The sequence below is a fragment of the Nyctereutes procyonoides genome, unplaced genomic scaffold (assembly GCF_905146905.1).
Source record: "Nyctereutes procyonoides isolate TBG_1078 unplaced genomic scaffold, NYPRO_anot_genome, whole genome shotgun sequence".
NCBI classification, from domain to species: domain Eukaryota; kingdom Metazoa; phylum Chordata; class Mammalia; order Carnivora; family Canidae; genus Nyctereutes; species Nyctereutes procyonoides.
Genome location: NW_026575135.1, coordinates 16120086 through 16143290, shown reverse-complemented (window position 1 = coordinate 16143290; position 23205 = coordinate 16120086). Strand labels below are relative to the sequence as shown.

Sequence of the window (23205 nt, the reverse complement as noted above, 5' to 3'; positions counted from 1 at the left end):
AGATAAAGAGCTCTTGGTGTGCCCCAAGTCAATAATTCAGAACAGTTCAACAATAGGTAGAAAGCGGGACGCCTGGGTAGTTCAGTGGTTGAGTGATCCCGGGGTCCTGGGATTGAGTCCCGCATCAGGCTCCCCACAGGGAACCTACTTCTTCTGCGGGTGTCTCTGCCTCTCTCTTTCTGTCTCTCATGAATAAACAAAATATTAAAAAAACAACAATAGGCAGAAAGCATGATCTTCAGTTGTCAACTGGTCAATCCCTTATCCAATTTGAGTTTGAATATTTATACTTCCTTGAAACTGGCAGCAATGATCTTATTGTTTCTTATTTATTTATTCATGAGAGACACAGAGAAAGAGAGAGAGAGAGAGGCAGAGACACAGGCAGAGGGAGAAGCAGGCTCCATGCAGGGAGCCTGACGTAGGACTCGATCCCAGGTCTCCAGGATCACACCCTGGGCTGAAGGTGGCGCTAAACCGCTGAGCCACCCGGGCTGCCCTCCATGATGTTTCATGTTCAGCAGCTCAGATAGATGCCCTATCATATTGGGAAGAAAATGAAGTCTTATGGGCCTCTAGGAATCTGACAAGCTAAGTGTCTCATAGCTTTTGACACCCCAAAACAATCTTGCAGCGGTATCTTTTTTTCAAGGGTCCTATGACATAACTCTGTGGTTATATGGTTAAATATATCTAATCTAAATAAAATAAACTTCCATGTTGCTTCGATTTTGAAATATCATATGAAACAGCAGAAGCAGGAAGAATATTAAAAGTCTTGACTACTTCCTCCAGAAACAGGGCAGTCACTGTTCCCATTTGGCCCACCAGCTATCCATATCCATCTTTCTGGCTAACAAAAGCCCCATTCTGTTTGGGTAGTGGGTAGAGAGCACTTGAGGTCAAGAAAGATAAGGCCCCATCCAAGCTGCAAGGGAGGGATTTGGGATTGGGCTTATCCTATTTCCCTTTGCCTGGGCCAGATCCAAGGAGAGGATCTGGCCCATATCTGGCCAATGAAACAAAAGGAGAGGTCTCAGGGAGACTTCCTGAAATTGTTCTTCCTGGAAGAGAAACACAGAACTTGACAAGGAGAAAGTTTCTTTATACCCCAGTCTCATCCCTCTTTGAATGTAGCCGTGTGAGGACTTACTATTTGAAGCTGTAGTAGCCATGAGCCAAAGATGGTGGACAAGGGGAGACAATCTGGATCCTGAATGACACCAATGCACTACTGAGTCTGCCTTCTCCAGACTGCTTTCTAGGGTGAGAAAATCAAATATCATTATTGCTTGAGGCCCTGGGAGACTGGATTCTATTTGCAGCCAAACGCATCCAGCCTTACACTGCAACTCTCAATCACGCATTGAAACCAACCTGCAAAATTTGCAACACACCTTCCTGATGTATGAGATGTAATTCTGAATTTTAATGTGTGTCTCTGCCTTAGTGTGAGGATTCATGTTTAAGTGTGACAGAAGTGAATTTGGCTAAACTGGTTTTCTTCCCCTGGTGTCGATTGGCAAAGTGAAAGATGTGATTCTAATCTCTTCAAAGCTTTTTCTGTTTCAAACATGGGAGTGTGTTTCTGCAGAGTGGGGTGTTTCAGTTAATAGTTCAACGAAAGTAAAAAAGAAAGTCATCACAAGGAAAGGTGTTTTTTCTTTTTTTTTCTTTTTATTGTGCCTATATGACAAGATAGATGTTAGCTGAACCTATCGTGGTAATAATTTCATAACATATGTAAATCAAACCAGCATGCTGTATGCCTTAAACTTATACAGTGATATATGTCAATTATTTCTCAGTAAAACTGGGAAAACACTTTAAAATAAGAAAACTTGAATCATCTGAATGAATATTGCTAATGGGATAGAGGCATTTATTAAGATGAAGATTAAACACTATATTTAGATTTACATGTGATTAATTTGCTTGATGTAATTCCTTGCAGAATAACACATGTTCTATGATTGTCAATGTGATAGACACAGACCACTCTTTTCTCTTAATAACTTTTAAAACTTAGATGGTTTTTCCTCTTCTTGTGCAAAAGAAGGAGAGTACTCCACGTATAGATTCCAGGAACCCTGCCTCCTTTATCATAAATTCATTGCAGGAGCTAGATGGAAGCCAACCTTCATTTGGTGAATCCTGGCTGGCTATGGATTCTGGATGTATTAGGGCTGGCAAGGGTTTGGTTGATAAGGACAAGAGGAATTGCCCAAACGTGGTGCTAAGAAGAAATCTATCTAAACAGACTAGTTCACTTGTGTTTCCAAAGTATGGGCCACTGACTGTACAAGCAACCAGGTCTTTGGGTCACAGCCATGCCAGAGCTTACATCTTTTTTCTGGATAAAACCAAACTGGGGTAGCATACAGTCTTTTCTAAAATGTTGCCAGTGTACGAGTTTTGCAGAGAATTCCCATTTAAATAAAGCCATACTAATACAACATAAAAGAACCTAAAACTTGTGTTTCAGAAAAGCGAACCTCTGAGAGTCACCTCTTCCTCACATCTAGTCGCTGGGAAGTTTACCTCTCTGTTCTTGGTTTGTGTTAAATCGTATAATGTTTTACCGAAGGCCACACCTACCACCAGAGCCACTCACCCCTATAACCTGAGTTCACTGGTACAGTGTGGTGATTGTTCTGTCATTCTCTTTCCAGCCTCTTGGCCTAACAGTCCTCGAAGAGGCTGTAGACTCACCACGGGTGGTGTTCATGACTAGATGATTCCCATTGGCAGCACCAAGAAGATGCAGCAGTTGCAGCCTGAAAGTAAAATTCCAGCCTTGGCTTGACAGTAACACACAGGAACACCCCCCCCCCACACACACACACACAACCCCCAATGCACACACTAGAAATAAAACCGTAACAACCCCAAAAAGCAGCTGTACGGTGGTGTAAAAAGGTCCTTTTCATACTTGCCATTCTCCCTGCCTGGAATGCATGTAAAACACTTCTTTTCACTGGGGTCAGAATTGTACATCATAACGAACCCGCACTATCCGGACCTGCTCTGTCTCTCCTAAATTTTCTTCCCTAGTCCCTTCTCTCTTCTACTGATATTCCTCTTTTCCATAGTCGGTTCCACTGTAGACGCGTCTCCTCTTCCTTTCCTTTTTTCCCCTTCCTTCTTTCTTGCCTTTTTTCCTTTCTTTCCTTCTTTTCCTCCCTTTCTTTTCTTTCTCTTTTATTCATTCATTTCCTAATTTGTATCAGGTATTGTTCCAAGATCTGGGCATACAGCGATAAATGAAAAAGAAGATTCCAGACATTGTGAAGTTTATATCCTGTGTAGGGAGAAGGAGGGGGGAAATATCCCAAAATAGTAAGAGAATTTCAGGTCATGACAAAAGCTTTGAAGAAAATCACTGGGCAAGTGACAGAGGGGCCTGGGGGTTGGGAAGGGAGGAAGACTGAGATAGGATGGAACGTTTGTTGGGAGGGATTACAATTAAGTTGAGGCCTGAATTATAGGAAAGATTCAGCCAAAGGAAAAGTGTTCCAGTTAGAGAGGATGGCCATGCAAAGGACTGGCAGTAAGAATCAGTGCAGCAAGTTCAAATAAGTAAAAGCAAGCTGGTATGGTTAGAGGCTGGAAAACAAGGTTGGGAGTGATAATAAGACATGAAGTCAGACAATTTGCAGGGGCCAGATGAGATCTGGCCTGGAAGGTAATTTAGGGGGCTTCATTTTTATTCTAAACACAGTAGGAAGGGCACCTGGGTTGCTCAGTCGACTAAATGTCTGCCTTCAGCTCAGGTCATGATTCCCCCTGCTTGTGAGCTCTCTCTCTCAAATAAATAAATAAAATCTTTTAAAAGATAAATGCAGTAGGAAGCCAGGTCCTAGCAAAGTAATGAATTATTTATCTAGAACATTGACTATTCATTGTTTAGTTCCTATGCATTCTCCATAGGCTGGTCCTATAAAGATTTCACGACAGTGGGGCACACAGGAAGAATTTATTACAGGGGCACCTGGCTGGCTCAGTCAGTGGAGTCTGTGACTCTAGATCTCGGGGTTGTAAGTTTGAGCTCCATACTGGGTGTAGAGAGTACTTAGAAATAAAATCTTAAAAAAAAAAAAGAAAAGAAAAGGAATTTATTACATACGGAGTTGGAGACACACAGGAACAGGTGAGATCCTTTGCTTCACTCTACATCTTTGTCTTCCTCTCCCATCTCTCAGACATCTTAAAGCTACCCCATCCCTACATACTTACGCCATCTTAAAGCTACCCCATCCCTACATCCTTGTTTCTTTTGGATAAATTCATCATTTGGATTTGGATTTTTCATCTGTTTTTATCCCAAATTATTAATAGAGATGCCTCTTTTGAATCAGTTCATTCATACACATTATCTGTGTAGGACATTAGGGAAAAGATCAAGAAAATCTGTTCAGTTCTAAGCCAAAAATCCCCACTCATTACAAAGTGATGACTCACAACAAAGCTACAACCCAAGTACTGGAGTGACCTAGAAGTCACAGCACATTTCCACTGCAGTTCTAATATATTAAGTACTTTTTAATTACATTTTCAATCATTTTTTACATAGTTCTCAAAGGTTTTCCAAATGAAATCCAACTTAAGAACAAAAACAAAACCAGTGCCAGTTAATGAGCTTTTCTCAGCAAATTCATTGTAATTAGGATAAAAATGTCCAAATGGTTCACGTGACTTAAAATTAGCCAACTTCGTATCACACATTACTATAACTCACAATGTATCGTTGTATGTATAAAAATCCCACAGTAATCAACTCCAATTAGAATGCCTCTCTACCCAATTTAAGTTACCAATTAAATAAATTCTACCAAATAAGGAGTGTGTATCCAAGGTAAATTAGATTAATCTTATCATCCCATTAGTCCGATTTATATTCTCCAGTTGCACGGTTGTATTCTCACTCTTCTTTCTTTAAACAGCAATAAAAAAGAATGCACAATTCAAACGTTTCCACTTAAGAAGTACAACAAAGCCAGTTGTGAATTTTAAAGCAAACAGCCCATAATTGTGAATGGCTACCTTGGAACTCCAAAATGGTGTATGTGTGAGTGTATGTGTGTCTAGTTTCAATACTATTCACATTAGAAAAATCCATCCATAGAAATGAGAGAGAATGACAAAAGTCTTCTCAGGATGCCTCAGTGGAACAGGTGCTTTTATTTGAACTAATATGTCTATGCCAATATACCCAGCCACATTGACTCGGTATATTTGCATAGAAATATTAGTTCAAATAAAAGCACCTGTTCCACTGAGGCATCCTGAGAAGACTTTTGTCATTCTCTCTCATTCTCCTCTTAGTTAGGCCTGATGATTATTTAAACCCTGAAAGGTGAGCAGGTTCTGTTAGAGGCCTTCACCCTCCTGGTAATCTATGTCCCTTGTGATGGAAAGGGGGCTTTAGTTCTCCTCTAGCTCCCCTGCTTAGGATTAAATGAGACTTCAGCTTTGGTGTAAAGCTGTCAGTTGTCCTAATTAAGGACAGCATACAAAAATTGGGCTCTAGGAATGAGGGACAAAAGGGAGGGAGATCCAGAAGAGGGTGGAGATAAAACGGAAGAACTGAGCCTGCCTCTGCAGAAAATGTCCAGAGACAGCAGGCTCTAGTTAAGATCTACAGGGGGAAGGTGTCTTAGTGTACAGGTAGAGAAATTTGACAAGGCAAAGACGGCTTTAGCCATCCAGCATGGAGGAGTCAGAGGGGAGGGACATCTGCATGCGGTAGACAACTGAATCAGAAAGCAGAAATATAAAGCAGCAATGATTCCCAAGCTTTTGCCTGGCTGGCTTAGATGTGACGCTCCTGCTGCTGGGCAAAAAACATTCACAAGGAGATCCCATCGTTAATGCAACAAACTCTAATGAGTTGTAGGCTGGGGGTGGTTCTGTTCCTGAACATGGGATGAACCAGTTACCGGACGAGGATGAAAGGAGGAGTGGGATCTGAACACCTTGGTCCAACATCCAGTAGCTCTGCTCACTTTGGACTTTCCTGAGGGACACATAATGTCTCAAGAGAACAGCACGACACACATTCAGACCTATTTCTTCCCCAAGACCAATAGGACAATGAGTTTCTACCACAGGAGCTTACAGAGACATTTTTCAGTCCAGGTTACAATCATATTCTACAAAAGAGAACTTGACAACACAGATATTGAGAAAAATGAATGTGGTTAAGAAAAAAGTGCAGGAGCTGGGAGTCAGGGGAGCAATGTTCCCATCCTGGCTCTGCTGCCATCCAGCCGAGCGAGCCTGTGGAAAAGCGGTTTCACCTCCCTCGGTCTCAGTTTGTTCATCTGCAAACTGGAACTCCCAGGTACCGTCTTGGTGCTCTCCAGGAGATTTCCAGATGGAAGCTCACTGGAAATTTAAAAAGCAAACAAAGACGTGGCATGGAAACAAACTGTCGACGCTTGCACTCCAGTGTGGACATCCATCTTCACAAAGGGACTTGTTGGCCTCTGGTCTCATAAGTATCATCAAAGGACATTTAAGCGTAACTTTGGAGTAGTTTTCAGATGCTAGTCTTGGAATAAGCTCAAGAGGAGTCTCGGATCATTTCCAGTCCGAACGAACAATTGTTTTTGGCGTGATCGGAGGTGGCGGTAGCTGAAAGCTGAGCTACATTATCCTTCACAAATCACAACGACAAGTCAGCCTTTATTCGAGCAGTTTGGTCCAGGCTGTCTACCCCCTGGGTGGGAGCCCTATGCCCTACTGCACACTTTGAAACAGCATCACTAGTATCTTCATCCAAAATACAATTTGAGTGTCACACACTTATTACAAGAGAGAAAAGAACTCGTATTTGCCAAGTGCCTTCCACGAGCTAAGCACTTGCTAAGTGTTTTACATACATTCTGTCATTTAATCCTCAAGGCAGCTCTAAAAAGTAGGTATCGCCATCCCCCATTTTACAGGCGAAGAAACTGAGACTCTGAGTGCTCGTGACTTGCTCAAGTTCGCATCACTAGGGCATGGCAGGGATCCGAAATGAAAATTCAGGCCTTGTGACTTCATAGTCTACGCTTTAGCTTCTCTGACATCATGATGCCCAGAAGGAAAAAAAAAAAAATAATGAGGGGGAACGGTTAGCCAGCAAAATTAGAGAAAAGGATATGCTATTAGTAAAGGGCTCGCCCGCTTTATATCATTGTGCAATGTCCAACTTGGAAAGAACAAGAATATGATGGAAACATCCGCTGTGAAATCACGTCTGAACATAAGCCGACTTGACTTTGACGACCTGGAAGCCGCTTCCAGATCGCGTTGTGCCCTAAGGTTCTCACTGACAATGCTGACCGTCGGCACACCGCAGCTGCGTGGAAAAGCAAGGCCAGGTAACAGAAGCGAGATCACCTGCCTCCGGGTCGCCGGGTGCGCCAACGGCTTGTACCGGCTTTTGCTACCGCAGGTCAGGGACTCGAATGCAGCCTGCCCACGTGGCCCTGCCTCTGGGACACCGATTCTAAACACGCATCCACTGTCAGGCCCTGTGGGAAGGAAACCGATTGGAAAGGATCCCACCTCTCACCAACCTGTACCCTTAAAATCCTAAAGCGGTCCTGTCTTCTACTTTGGGCAGTCACGAGCCCTATGACAAGGCAGAGCTGAAGACGGCTGGAGAAGGTGACCGGTGCTGAACTGTCCCCTCGGGGGCTGGGTCCCAGGGCGCGAGGCAGTGTGGCTGCGTGGAGGGGCAGGCCCCCCACCCGCCTGGGCGCGGACACCCGCTCCCGCCAGTCACCAAGGCCCTCAGCTGCCTCGGCGGCCGGTGCCCGACGACGACGACGACGACGACGACAAACCGAGAAACGACGAGAGCCCCGCGAGCAGCCAGGTCCGGGGAAAGGGGGAAGCACGCGCCGCGCCGGGAGGGCCGAGGGCAGGCGACGCGGGAAGGCATTGCTGGGCGCGCTAGAGCAGGCTGGGGTGGAAGTTGTACCGGAGGCTGGAGAAGAGCCCGATGTGCTTCACGAGGTTGGGCTCCACCACGTAGGCCCGCTCGCCCTTGGCCCTCAGCAGGGAGTAGAGCGCCATGTCCTTGCCGAAGCCCTTGTGGCAGTACACCTGGGACAGGTAGGTGAGGGTCCGGCGGGCCGCGGGCGCGGGGAAGAGCATGGCGGGGGTGCAGCACTGGGAGGCGGGAACCACGCTGTACAGGGCAGGGCTCAGCCGCCGCAGTTCCAGGAAGTAGTGGCGGCCCACCAGCTCCACCAGCCCCATGCTGTACAGGGAGAAGAAGAGCAGCACGGGCCAGCTGAAGGCCGGGCGGCTGGCAAACCGCATGTACAGCCAGGTGAGTAGGGGCCCCAGCAACATGCCCACGCCCACCCACTCCAGGATCCGCATGGGCTCCGGGTTGATGTAGTGCTGGAGCCTCTCGGGATGATAGAGCTTCAGGTAGAGGGCATCTCGGAGCGGCGGCTCGGAGAAGCGCGCCCGCAGGAGGTGCTCCAAGACCGGGAAGATCTGCTCCTCCGGGACGGCGTCGTCCTCCACCATCAGGACATAGTCCGGGTTGTAGGTCTGCAGGGAGGACTCCAGGCAGTAGACATAGTCCTGCTTCTCTTTCTCGAACGAGTTGGTCGAAGGGTCGTCCCCATAGTCGTCCTCGGTGCCCTCATAGCGGTTGGCCACGGGGACGTACTTGGACAGCAGCTTGGCATCGAAATGGCTCACGCTACGTTCCACGTTGCACAGGAAGAGTTGGTGCCCCTCGCACTGGGGACCGCACTGCTGAAGAAGCCGGTGGAACTGGGACACCACCTGCAAGACATAGTGGAAGCCAGGCTGCCTGTCCACAGTGATGATGGTGATAACCAGCCAGGGGCGGGGCGTGGCCTGCCAGACGATGGGCACTGAGCCATTGGCAGAGGGCAGCTCCTCAAAGTAGTGCAGGGCAGCCTCGCCCTCTTTCAGGCTTTGCTGCAGGAACTCCTGGCTCATTTGGTTCAGATGCCAATGGCGCAGATAGAAGTAAGAGTGCAGAAGGCGGTGACAGGCCAGGGGGGCCAGCAAGCCGAACGTCACCACCGTTAAGATCAAGAGCTGGATGGCAGTGCTGCCCCAGGAGAGCCGCCTCAGCCTCCGGAGGAGCATGGCAGCTGGAAGGGCTGGTGTGCTCATGAGGTCAACTTCTGGTCAGGTCTGGTCCCGAGAACAAACCATCCTGGAATGCAGGCCCCAAACTGGCACAAGTCAACCCTAGAGACAGAGGAGTACAGAATGTTAGGAAGCTGTAAGAAACCCCGGGGACAGAACTCGGCACGTATCAAACCAGAGATTCTAACTCTAGGTTGTGGCTACTACAGACTTAGAGGTCTTTCCTCCGGGGCACCTGGGTGGCTCAGTGGTTGAGCGTCTGCCTTTGGCTCGGGTCACGATCCTGGGGTCCTGGATCAAGTCCCTCTGCCTGTGTCTCTGTCTCTCTCTCTGTGTGTGTGTCTCATGAATAAATAAATGAAATATTAAGAAAAAGAAGCATTTCCTCCAGAATACTATTCTTTGCTTGTATTGGTAATGATCTCTGGGATCCTGTCATTATTTCTGAGTAGGGAAATCTTGGGGTACCCAACCAAGCCGCCATACCCGCAGATACCTGGTTAGGCTTACAATGTGCCAGAAAGTCACCAGGAAGCCAGTAAGATAATTATTTCAATTCAGCAGCTACATAGACGTGCATTCCTAAGACAGAAAAAGCAAGACTTGATACAAAGCAATTGCACATTTTTTATTTTTTTTAAAGATTTTGTTTATTTATTCATGAGACTACACAGAGAGGAGAGAGAGAATGGCAGAGACACAGGCAGAGGGAGAAGCAGGCTCCATGCAGGGAGCCCGACGTGGGACTCCATCCCGGGTCTCCAGGATCAGGCCCTGGGCTGAAGGTGGCGCTAAACCGCTGAGCCACCTGGGCTGCCCACAATTACACATTTAGAGTAAATCCTGAAGTGAGTGTGCAGTAAGTGCTGGTTGACGGGCTATGCGTAGCAATTTCTGAAAATTGTCTTTTCTGCACATCCCAACCAAGAAAATGACTATTTATGAATCCTTGTCTTTGTCAAGATCTTCCATTCTTATTTCTCTAATCTCATGCAACTATACTTGAAACTGCATATTAGTTAGATCTTGATTGTTCTCCCATTTTATTTTTTATAGCACACCATGGGAACCAGTGTGTCTCACATGCAAGTGAACTCCTGAGCCCCAGACTCTGGGAGGGGAGGAAATATCTGAAGAAAAGTCCATGAGCGGCTATGCCAAGAGGGAGGGAGGGATAGACAGAGATGAAGATGGAAGAGAGTTGCTCCCAGCCTGGTCCAGAAAAGATGTTGCATGACGTTACAGCTCACAGTGCAGGCCGGAGGTCAGGCACACATGTGACTACCGATGCAGGCACTCAGTGGGTGGCAAGTCACATCACCTCTCCACAGCTGGAGGAGCCTGGCTGACTCAGTCAGAGGAATGTGTGACTCTTGATCTCAGGATCCTGAGTTTGGGCCCCACGTTGGGTGTAGATGACTTAAATAAAACTTGAAAAAAAATGTATACATAAGGGAGTGCCTGGGTGGCTGAGTCAGTTGCATGTCCCACTCTTGGTTTCAGCTCGGGTCGTGGGATTGAGCCCCACATCGGGCTCCATGCTCAGCTCAGAGTTTGCTTGAGATTCTTTCTTCCTGTCCCTCTGCCCCTCCCCACATTCGCACACACACTCTCTCTTTGTCTAAAATAAATCAAGTCTTTTTAGAACATGTATCCATTATAGAAACTCAAGTAATACCTCGGGAGTAAGTAGGTCTAATAATCTGAGGGAAAACAGACTAATCCCGAGAAACAGAATTAAAAAATATTATTTAAAGATTTTATTTATTTATTCATGAGACACACACAGAGAGAGAGGCAGAGACATAGGCAGAGGGAGAACCAAGAAGCAGGCTCCCGTCGGGGAGCCCAAATAGGGACTCAATCCCAGGACTCCGGGATCACCACCTGAGCCAAAGGCAAACGCTCAACCGCTGAGCCACTCAGGTGCACCCCAAGAAACAGGATTAAAAGGACAAAGCCAGTACAACACCAGTAGTGTCAATCCAAAACTAAGCAAACAGAAGGTAAACCTATAAACCTCTTATGTCAGAAGCATAACAAAGTGTGCACACGTTTGGAAGAAATGCCTAGCTTGTGAGTTATCTTGAAGGAAGGCCCACCCAGGTACCATATAAGGTTGTGGGATAGCGTTCAGGGCTGTCATTTCCATGTCCCGCCCTTCTTGGGTACACAGAAAGACCATATTCCCTAGTCCATCTTCTTCCAGGTGAGGTCCTGTGACTAGGACTTGCCAGGAAAATATGAGCAAAGTGACAGCTGTGACTCCTGGGCTAGGGTGGTTGAGAGCAGATGCGCCTTCCCGACTTTCTCATTCTCCATTTGCCAATGGAGTGGACCTGGAGGGTGGAGCCACCAGATGGCCCGAGCCTGAGGTCTTGAATGACTGCCCAGAAGAGAGGTCCCACTGCTCACCTCAGGAGCCTCCCGATCTAGAATGGGCTGTGTGGGGAGTAACACATAAACCACCGTGTCTAGTCACTAATGACTTCTGGACATTTTTTTTAAAGATTTTACTTATTGATCCATGAGAGAGAGAGAGAGAGAGAGAGAGAGGCAGAGACACAGGCAGAGGGAGAAGCAGGCTCCACGCAGGGAGCCCGACGCAGGACTCGATCCTGGGACCCTGGGATCACACCCCAGGCTGAAGGCAGCGCTAAACCACCTGGCTGCCCCTGGACATGTTTAGTAGAGCAGTTTCTTGTCCTCCCACTTGAATTTTGCAGAATACCTCACTTCTCTCGATAGGACGATGACACAATCATTCAAGAAAGTCTCATTTCAGCATCAGAAGCACATTGTACTGTAGGACCCCGAGGGGAGACAGACACCCTGGTACTTAGTACAGGATCTGGTTAGTACCCGCAGAGGGGAGTAGCCGGGAGACGTCTGAAGAGTGTGCAGCCCCAGGCCTGCTGGTTCGTGAACGTTCAGAGTACGATAGACGGGATGCTTCTCCCTGCGAGCTGCTCAGGCCAGTGGAGTTAATCATGTGGACGCACATCCCCTTGGCCTCACCAGTTTCCCATCACTCCTAGTGGAAGCCAAGGACTGACATGGGGTTGAGCTTGTACTCCTGGTGAGGAACGGAGCCCCTCAGATGGCTTCCCGCTCACCCTGTCCTCCCTAGAGAGAGCACACCCGGGAGAGCCGTACCCACTTAGAAGAAGGAGCAAAATACAGTCAACAGGATAAGGCATGCAGCTGGGAGAGTGCCAGGCACACAGTGAGCACAAACATGACAATGTGATTACGATGACGGTGCAGAGCTCTGTGTGTGGTGTAAAATCCCTATCCACACTCCTTCAACACTCTCTTCCAGTGACAGTTTCTGGTAAAGCAAGAATGTGACGCTCTTTTGTCCAGACAAGTCCCAGGGGTGGGATGTTTAAGGATTTTGTGCGTGCGCGCGTGTGCGTGTGTGTGCATAGTGATTAAAATATAAATCCGGTCATATCATTCTCCTGCTTAAAATCCTGCTTTAGCTTCCCATTGCTCTGTTAATAAAATCCAAATTTCCTTTTTTTGACATTTTATTTATTTATTCATGAGAGGCACAGAGAGAGAGGCAGAGACACAGGCAGAGGGAGAAGCAGGCCACTCGAGGGGAGCCTGATGTGGGATTCGATCCCAGGACCCCGGGATCACAACCTGAGCCAAAGGCAGACACTCAACCACTGAGCCACCCAGGTGCTCCTAAAATCCAAATCTTATCATGGTCCACAAGACCCTTTATGATCTGGACTATGCCCTTCGCTGTCATCTTGTGCTACTGGCTCTTTCTCAAATTACTCAAAATTAGAGGTTGGTAATTTATTTCTGTAAAGGGCTATGCAACATACTATCTCTGTTGCATGTTCTACCTATACTTTTTAAAAACTCCTTAAAAATATAAAAACTATTTTTAGTGCTCCAGCCACATAAAAACAAGCTGTAAGCCAAATTTGGCCAGCAGCCCATAGTTCACCAATCCCTGTTCTAGACTATCATTCTCTCAAAGAAATATAAGAATATAATGCAAGAGCGACATAGGTATTTAAATTTTTCTAGCAGTCGCAGTAAAAAAGTAAAAAGAAACAGATGAAATTAAGTTTAATAACACATTTTAAATACATCAGAACTGGGCAGCTCCGGTGGCCCAGTGGTTTAGCGCCACCTTCAGCCCAGGGCATGATCCTGGAGTCCCACGTCGGGCTCCCTGCATGGAGCCTGCTTCTCCTTCTGCCTGTGTCTCTGCCCCTCTCTCTGTGTGTGTCTCTCATGAATAAAAAAATAAAATCTTTAAAAAAAATAAATACATCAGAACTATTATTTCAACATGAAACCAATATGAAAAATTATTAATGAGGTATTTTATGTTCCTTTTTTACATGATGTCTTTGAAATCCAGTGTATATTTTACATTTTACAGCATATCTCAATTCAGACTGGTCACGTTTCAAGTAATCAAGAGCCACGTGTCACCAATTAGCAGGGTAGCTCTAGACCCACTGATCTTTCAGAACAGTGACTACGCTACACTCTTACCCAACTCCTGGCCTTTGCTCACACAACTCCCACACCCTGGAACATTTTATTCCCTCACCTTCCCCGCTTCTTCACATAGATAGCTTTTTCCCATCCTTTAATCCACTCTCCCTGGCCCCTGCAAAAGCAGGAGCTACTAAATTGGCACTCACATATTTTGCTAGTGGGAGTATAAATCAGCACAACCTCTGAGGAATTGATTTGGGGATATCTAAGAGAACCACTAATGACTCAGCAATTCCATTTCTAACATTCCTTCTTGGATATATATTCTCATGTGTGAGAAATGACTTGCAGTATCATTTATAATAGCAAAACACTGCCAAGGGCTCATCAATTGAGAATGAGTCATATAAATTATGATACATTCAAAGAACGGAATACAAAGTACCCATTAAAAGCAAGCAAACTTGGAAGAGAAGAAGATGGTAACAGAGAAGGCTCCTGAACTTCTCTTCTCCCAAGGACGCATTAAATGTACAGCCATACCATGAGAAATTCCCTGAGAGAAATCCAGAAACTAGCTACGGATCCCCTACACCTAGGGAAAATGAGATAACACCCATGTTGAAAAGGTAGGAAAGAAAGGCCGAGACACACTCCAGCCAGAAACACCCACACCCCCACACCATATAGCACCATATGATGGGAAGGGAACTTCCCATTCCTAGCTTCTCCCTAAGGAGTAAAGGGTTTAGACCCCGTATCTAGCACCCTAGATTTTTTTTAAGTATTTTTTTAAAAGATTTTATTTATTTATTCATGAGAGACAGAGAGAGAGAGAGGCAGAGGCACAGGCAGTGGGAGAAGCAGGCTCTGTGCAAGGAGCCTGATGTGGGACTTGATCCTGGAACTCCAGGATCACGCCCTGGGCCAAAGGCAGGCACTCAACCGCTGAGCCACCCAGGGATCCCTAGCACCCTATATTTTAAGACTCCTACTTGAAGGATGGGCTGCCAAACTGTCTATCTCTAAATGCCAATGGGGCTTGCATCCATGAGAATAACAGGACCATAGCAAAAAAAGAAGCAGTTCTTAGTGGGTCCATGAGCACTTGCCACTTCTCACTCCAGGGTCAATATGCAGGGAGCAGGCAAAAATGACCATCCCCTCGTTTTTCCCTGGAAGGGTTTTGTGTGCATACTTTACAAGTTCCTGCCAAAGGGTCTAGCTTCTAACTTAGCACATATATTTATAGGAGCTTCTGAGATTCTCCCCAGAACCCAGGGGGAACCGATTGGGACTTCTCCCACCGGCTCACTCCAATGATAAAACCAGGTCACCAGTATCTCTCTGGAAGGAGCTTTTACACAGGCCTGGTGCTTCTGCAGCAACACCTGAGGGATGCACCCCCGGATCAGCTGGCTCTAATCACCAATGGTATATGACTCAAAACACTGTGGGAACCAACAATTGAATTCAGTAAAGGTGCAAGATATGAGATCAACATACAATAATCAATTGCATATCTATACACTAACAAGGAGAAATTGAGAAAACAATCCCATTTATAATAGCTTCAAAAAGAATAAAATGCTTAGGTATAAATTTAACCTAGGAGGTGACAGATCTATACATGAAAAACTTAAGACGTTGTTGAAAGAACTGAAAATGATACAAATAAATGGAAAGATACTCTGTGGTCACGAATTAGAAGAATTAATATTGTTAAAATGTCCATTTGACCCCAAATGATCTATAGATTCAGCGCAATCACTATGACAATTCCCATGGCATTTGCCACAGAAATAGGAAAAACAATCCTGCAATTAGTATGTAAGTACAAAAGACCTCGAAGAGTCAAGGCAATTTAGAAAACATGGGAGGTAAGCTCCTTAACACTGGTCTTAGCAATGACTTTTCTGTATTTAATACCAAAAGCACAGGCAACAAAAGCAAAAATAAACATGTAAGACTACATCAAGCTAAAGAGCTTCCACACAGCAAAGGAAACCATCAACAAAATGAAAAGGCAACCTATAAAATGGAAGAAAATATGTGTAAATCAGAGTAGACAAGGAGTTCATATCCAAAATACACAAAGAATGCATACAACCAAAAAAAAAGAAAGAATGCATACAACTCAATAGCAATAATAATAGTAATAATAACCAATTTATTTAAAAACAGGCAAAGAAGGATCTGAATAGACGTTTTCCCAAAGGAGACATATAAATGGCCAAAAGGTACTTGAAAAGGTGCTCAACATCACTAACATCATGGAAACACAAATCAAAACCACAATAAAATATCACCTCACACCTATTAAGGTGTCTACTATCAACCAGGCAAGAGATAACAAATGCTACAAAGGGTGGCTCAGTGGTTGAGTGCCTGCCTTTGGCTCAGGGTGTTATCCCAGGGTCCGAGATCCGGGATCGGGTCTCCCTCTGCCTATGTCTCTGCCTCTCTCTCTTTGTATCTCTCATGAATAAATAAATAAAATCTTAAAAAAAAATAAATGCTAGCAAAGATATGGAAAAAGGAAGCATTTGTATAGTGCTGGCTAAAACATAAACTCATAGAGCCACTATGGGACATATGGAGGTAGAAGGTTCCTCAAGACATTAAAAATAGAACTACCAAATGATCCTGCAATGCCACATGTGGGTATATATCCAAAGGAAACAAAATCACTATCTTGAAGAGGTATCTGGCATTGCAGCATTATTCACAATAGCCAAGATATGGAAACAACCCAAACATCCACTGGTGGATGAATGAATGCATAAAGAATATGTGGTATATCTACGCAACAGAATATTATTCAGCCTTAAAAACAGAAGGAAATCCTGCCATTTTTGACAACATGGATGAATTCAGGGGGCATTGTACTAAGTGGAATAAGGCAGAGAAAGATAAATACTGCATGGTATCATTTGTGGTATGTGGAATCTAAAAAAAAAAAAAAAAAGTCAAACTCATAGAAGTAGAATAGACAGTTGGTTACCAGGTGCTAAGGGGAGGGGTCTGGGAGTGGGGAGAGGTTGGTCAAAGAGCACAAACTTTTAGTTATAAGATGAATTAGGTCAGAGGATCTAATGCGTAACTTGGTGACTACAGTTGACAATACTGTGTTTTACTAAGATACAATACTGAAACTCCTTAGAGTAGAATTTAAGTGTTCTCACAAAAAACAAAAAAGCAAACTCTTCATATACAGACATGGAAAAAATTTTAAGATATATCATCAGTGAAAGAAGACATAGAAAAGTATGCCTAGCATGCTACCGTTTGTGTAGAAAGCGGGGGAGGGGAATACACTCAACGGGCACACTCTTAAATCCGGGTATGACCAGGGAGGCCCTGAAAGCACCAAATCTTCCCAGGCCTGTGGCTTCCTGGCTTATTTTCTAGGATCTTGCTAAGGGGCCTGGTGTGCTTGTAGGGGTGGCTTCAAATTTTCTGCACAAAAGAGGTCTGTATGTTCCAGCTGGATAGAAGGGGAGAAGATTTTCTTGAAGCCGTTCATCAAGCAAGCATGATGATTTTCCTTCAATTTTGTTATTTATGTGGGGCAGGAGAAATTAAGGAGATGTCAGTCCTATCCAAGCAATCTGCACTGCTTAGGGAGTCCTTATACTTCCCCTTGACGTGCCAGGCTCCTGATTCTCTCTGCCCCCTGGCAGGTGCGTCGAGAGCACCTGGTGCTGACATAAAGACCTTTAATCCCAGGCAATTTCCTTACTGGAGGCAACAAAATCATTAACACTTAGAAATACCTATCTTTAAAAATATGGCGTGAGACTGCTGTGCCCTGACCATTAGGGAAGGAATGGGATTCTGTTCAGAGGACACATGGTCCCTGCCTCCACAGCTTTTGCTGGAGTGATGAGCAGCCCAGGCCTTCAGAGCTCATGATAACGACATGCATTCTTGCTCACGGGTCGGTGGATAGCTGTGGTTCAGCTGGGTTCAGATCCAGACTCCAGGTCAGAATCGGGTAGTTCCATGTACCTCTTGTTCCTGGTCAGGTTGCAGAAGAAACAGCCATCCGGGCATGCTCTTTTGGTGGATGGCAGGTACACAAGAGTCAAGACATGAAGATACATTTACAGCCTCACTTAATTAAGCATGCATAGATTAAGTCCACTCACCATGCACTAGCCAAAGCAATGGAGCAGGGAGGTTTACTCCTCCAGAGCAGAGGAAGGGGAAAATGAAGGTTCAATGGAAAGCAAAAGGAGCAGGACAATTTCTAAGCCCTCAGGGAAAAAAGAAAGGCTCTGGCAGTCTGCTCAGAGTCTTGGACATTTCTAAAATGCTCACAAGGCATCTGGCCCCCATATCATTATACACAGTACGAGTCAGAACAGACTATAGTAATGACCCCTACATCTCAGGCGTTTATAAGAAAAGATGTTTAATTCTTGCCCATGTTACCTGTCCACTATGGATCAGTTAAGACTCTGCTCCCCCTGTCATTTGCACTCCAGGACCCAGGTGGATGGAACTGCCTCTTTTCTAGACATTGCTGGTTTTGTGGCAGAGGAGAAACAGAGATAGCAGACTATAAACAAGCTGGCTCTCAAAGCCACAGCTCAAAAATGACACACATCATGTCCACCTTCACTGACCAGAGCAAGTTACATAATAACTCAAGTTCAACAGAACAGAGTTATGTCATTTTCCTTAACAAAAGACATGTGTCCACCTGAAGCCAATGTTTAGGGAAATATACGTCTTGAAGAAAATATATGTCTTGAAGAAAGACAATAATGCAATCTAGCACAGCCATCTGGGGCCATGGGGGATGAGATCAGATCCTTCAATGATCAGATGACTTGTTTGCCTAAAATCCAGCCACGTGGAGTTAGGCAGGCATTCAAGACTATGCTATTGTTTGCTTTTTAACACATATTTTTAGGATTTAACCTTTGGACCCGGGCGGGATCCTGGAGACCTAGGATTGAGTCCCGCATCGGGCTTCCTGCATGGAGCCTGCTTCTCCCTCTGCCCGTGGTGTGCCCACGTAGGACCCAATCCCAGCACCCCAGGATCACAACCTGAGTGAAAGGCAGACAGACGCTCAACCATTGAGCCACCTAATAAAGTTTTTAAAAATGGGTGGGAAAAGTTGAATCCAGAACCCATGGATTGGTTCCAGAACCCATGTTCTCAATCAATATGCAATACTGTCTCTGTAGAGATGAGAAACTCAAGAAAATCAGCTGAAAAATCATTAGAAATGGTAACAGATTTCAGAATATGAATGTAAATATTAATATGTAAAAATTAATAAAATAAAAATATGCAAAAATAATATATAGTATTATGCACAAACTGCTACACCTAATCAGACAATAACCAAATTAATGGGATAAAAGATTCCCATGAAAATGGGGTTAAAAAAAAACTAAAAAAGCTAGGTATAAATTCTTTAAATATACAGATAATATACACATACTATAAAATCCTACTGAAAGATATTTAAAAAGTCTTTAGTAAGTGGAGAGACATAACATTTTCCCAACTGGAAAGCCTCACTAATGAAGGAGGATAGAGATTTCTTTCTCCAGAATTAATCTCTACATTTAACATAATGTCAGTTCAATTCACTTCAAGAGGGAGTGGCCCAGTTCAACGAAAGGGCACTTGCGTATAAACCTATAAACAGGTGCAACCTTTGGAAGGAAAGTTGAACCAGTATCTATAAAAATTTTCTATGTGCATCCCCCTTGACACAGAAATTCTTTCTAGGAATCTATCCTGCAGAAATGCCAACACTTGCTACCAAAGATGGACAAGGAATGTTCATGGCAATTTTGTTTGTAATATAAAAAAGGAGAAAGAAAAAGAGGGGGGAAGGTAGGAGGGAGGGGGAGAGAGAATAGGAGAGCAAAAAGGAAGGTGGAACAGCAGGGAAAGAAAATGCTCAGCAACAGGAAACATATTTTAGATAAATTATACAAAGGGATGACAGGAGCCATTAAAAAGGAAGAGAAAGCTTTATATATACTAGCATTTAAAAAGTCTTAGTTAGGTCTCTGCTATGCGCTGAATGTGTTCCCCGCAAATTTGTGTATTAAAACCCTACTCCCCTTGAGGCACCTGGGTGGCACAGTGGTTGAGCATCTGCCTTTGGCTCAGGTTGTGATCCTGGGGTTTGAGTCCTGCATCAGGTCCCCTCAGGGGGAGCTGCCTATGTCTCTGCCTCTTTCTGTGTCTCTCATGAATAAATAAATAAAATCTTAAACAAACAAACAAAAAACAAACAAACAAAAAAAACCCACCCCTAATCCTCAACGTGATGGTATTTGGATATAGGGTCTTTTTTGGGAGGTCATTAGGTGTTGGCAGTGGAACTCTCATGCTGGGATCAGTACCCTTCTAAGAGGTGAGAGAACACACCTCTCTGCTCCCTGCCAGTGAGAACACAGTGCGAAGGTGGCATCCATACACCAGGAAGAGGGCCCTCAGCAGAACTTAGCTACGCTGGCACGCGGGTCTCAGACCTTCAGCCTCCAGAAAGAAATGTTTTGCTGTCCACACCACCCAGTCTATGGTAATTTGTTACAGCAAACTGAGCAGATTTTAAGTCTCCAAGGGAAAAATAATACAAACCATGTCAATGCAAATTGTAGAAAAATGTACCTAGTATGGTTATTCTATTTTTAATATGGAATATAATTTAGTGAAAAAGAGATGAGGTATGGAGGAAGGAGGCTTCCAGTTTTGCTTTCAACACTTCTGTAGCGAGAGTATGTATTACTTTTATGATAATTATTAAGCATTCACTCAACAAATACCAAGTCTTGTACTGGGATGGTGAACATGACAGCCAGGGCCCCTATATTCGGAGAACCCTTGTTATCATGACCCAGTAGAAATCCAAACAAGATTTTGTTTATTTCTTTTGGTGATGCAGGGAAAAGTTATAGTTAACTTGACCAAAGTATTCTAAGATTTTCTGGAACTAGTACTAATAAAAACCACTAGGAAACTTCGCTGGCACATACACTAAAATTGGGAGGATGTAGCAAAGATTAGCATGGCCCCTGCACAATGATGACATCAGTTTTACGTAATGCTTCTTTTTTTTCTTTTTACTGTGATGGTGGTTACACTCGATAAAATTCATCAAAATATACATTTAAATGGTATGTTTTATTGCATGTAAACTATACTTCAATAAAATGTATTTTTCTAAGAGCCAGGAAAATGATAATACAGAGTAATAGAATCTGCCTAACCAGATCTTAAGCCTTAAGACTTCAATAATTAAAATAACATGGCACCAGCACCAAAATACACTAATAAATAGACAGATGTGAAAATCCACACAGATACAAACATATAATAATGTAATCTACCATAACTCAATCAATTTAAATCAGGGGTGAAAAAATGGATTTAATAGCTTTATGGCAACTGGCTAATTCTTCAGGAAAAGTAAATTAGCTGTCCACTTTATAACTTAAGCTAGAATAAATTTCACATTAAAAATTTCAAACAAAAGCTTAAAAGTAACTGAAGAAAATAGAGAAGAAAATGTATATATTTTAGGAATGGCCTAAAGATTTAGGAAAGCCCCTTCTCATCAAGTTCCGTAAACAGAAACCATTTTTAAAAAAATGACTAAATGGAAAAGTTAAATTTGTATATAGTCAAAGAAGAAAAAGTGACAAATCATCTAAAAGATTGGGAAAGACTACTTATCATAAATGACACAATTACTACTTTAATGAGTAACATATACAGAGTGCTTAAAAATCAGGAACAGAAAGACATTCCAGTTGAGAAAGGGGCGGAAGAGGGGTGCCCGGCTGGCTCGGACAATGGAGTGTGCAAGGGCTGATCTCAGGGTTGTGAGTTCAAGCCTCACACTGGGCATAGAAATTACTCTACCGAGGGCGGCGGGGCATAAGAATTAAGACAGTTCAGCCCTGCAAATGCAAAAAGCCAGTACACAGAGGAAAAGGCATTAATTCCCCCTGGGTAATCAGACCTGCAAATTAAATCGGTCTGCTATTTTTGTCCACCTTATTGGTTTAGATGTTCGTATGCAGAGAAAACTTCAAGAAGATATCCAGGAAATCTCAACAATCCAGATGAAGTCTTAAGGGATCTTTATTTTCTCCTTTCCATTTTTTTTCTGGTTCCCGAAGGCTTTGTCATCCTCTGACCGTTTACAAAAAAAAAAAAAAAAAAAAAAATCTAATAATCTTAATAGCGTTAGGTGTTGGACACACAGAGTTTTCTCCTGTCACCTCCCAGAGTACCTGGCGCAGTGCACCCCAGCAATGCACCCCGAAAAAACGCTACCCCACCCCCCACCAGGTTCGGTCCTCCCGGGGAAACACACGTGCACGCACACGCACACGCACCTGCAGGCTTCGCTGATGCGCCGCAGGGTGAGCTCATCCCTGAGCCGCTCCGCGCTCCCGCCGGGGGCGGCCGGGGGCGGCCGGGGGCGGCCGGGGGCCTGCGGGCGAAGCCGGGGTCACCCCCAGCCCGCAGGAGCCCGGCCCCTGGCACCTCGGGCGGGCGCAGTGCGGCACCGGCAGCGCCCGCGCGCGGAGGCCCGGAGGAGGCGGCGGCTGGCGGGGGTGGTCCCCTCCACTCCTCGCGCCACAGACGACGCGGGCGGGAGACCGCGGCCCCGGGTCTAGCGTCGGCTGCTGAGCTGACCTTGGCCAGTCCCCGCCGCGCTCGGGCCTCAGTTTCCCCAGCCGCAGGTCGAGGCCGGCGGTCGCGATCGCCGCGCCGGCTCCCTCGGGCGGGTCTTTCCGGGAGCTGGGAGGGACGCCTTCCTCCGCCGGGTCGCCCTTCCTCCGTCCGCGGGCCGCCAGGTGGCCCGCTGCAGCCCCACGCCGCTTACCTGGCGCTCCGGGCGGCCTCGCGGCGCGGCGGACGCGGGCGGAGGCTGGAGAGGCGCCGCCGCCGCCGCCGCCGCCGCACGCATCCCTGCCGCGACCCCGGCCCCCCCGCCCCCCCGCCCCCCCGCCCCCGCCCCGGGGTCCCCGCGGTCCCCGCGGTCCTCGCGCAGGAAGCGGCCGGGCCTCGGGGCTGCTCGCCCGCCCAGGGCGCACGGCCGGGGGCGCAGGCCCTCCGCGGGCCCCGATGCGCCAGGGACGCGGCCGCCGGCGCGCGGCGCACACCTACCCGGCGGGGGCGGTCGGCTCCGGCCTCCGCGCGCCGCGGGCCGCCCCGGCTCACCGCCGCCGAGGAGCCGTCGCGCGCCCCCGAGGCCCGGGCCTCGCCTCCTCCCGCGGCGCCGCGGCCGCGCCGGGTCCTCCGCTCGGGCAGGCCATGTGACCCGCGAGCTGCCGGGCGGCCGCAGCCCCCAAACCCGGCTCGAGGGGAGGAAGGACGGCAGAAGGCGCCCACTGATGGGCGGAAAGGGAAACGCAGGCTCCGGGCGGAGGAAATGGAAACGCGGGGAGGCTTGGGGCTCTGCGCTTTCCGCTGCCGCCGCGGGCCTGCCGGCGGGTTCTCGCCGCTCGGATCGGCCGTGCGCGCGGCACCGAGATGAGCCGCCACCAGCTGCGCCCCCATCCCTGCCGCGCCCAACCGCGCGCCCGGCGCCCTATGAACGTCCCTCTC

The 23205-nt window shown here is 46.2% G+C and overlaps 1 protein-coding gene and 1 non-coding gene across 5 annotated transcripts; one reads left to right on the top strand and one right to left on the bottom strand.

Moving 5' to 3' along the window:
• Positions 1-1681: 1681 nt before the first annotated feature.
• Positions 1682-22980, bottom strand: PGAP4 (post-GPI attachment to proteins GalNAc transferase 4). Of its 4 annotated transcripts, none has more exons than XM_055302602.1 (2): positions 22765-22980; positions 1682-9234 (listed from the first exon to the last, which is right to left on the bottom strand). In XM_055302602.1, the coding sequence occupies exon 2, from the start codon at positions 9154-9156 to the stop codon at positions 7945-7947; it is 1212 nt and encodes a 403-aa protein (XP_055158577.1). In that variant the 5' UTR covers positions 9157-9234; positions 22765-22980; the 3' UTR covers positions 1682-7944. The 4 variants fall into 4 exon arrangements, with proteins under 4 accessions (XP_055158577.1, XP_055158576.1, XP_055158578.1 ...); XM_055302601.1 differs by lacking the exon at positions 22765-22980 and adding an exon at positions 21987-22180; XM_055302603.1 differs by lacking the exon at positions 22765-22980 and adding an exon at positions 9629-9694.
• LOC129495299 (U6 spliceosomal RNA) lies at positions 20599-20701 on the top strand. The gene has a single exon (XR_008661473.1). It is a non-coding gene; the product is annotated as a U6 spliceosomal RNA (small nuclear RNA).
• Positions 22981-23205: the final 225 nt, after the last annotated feature.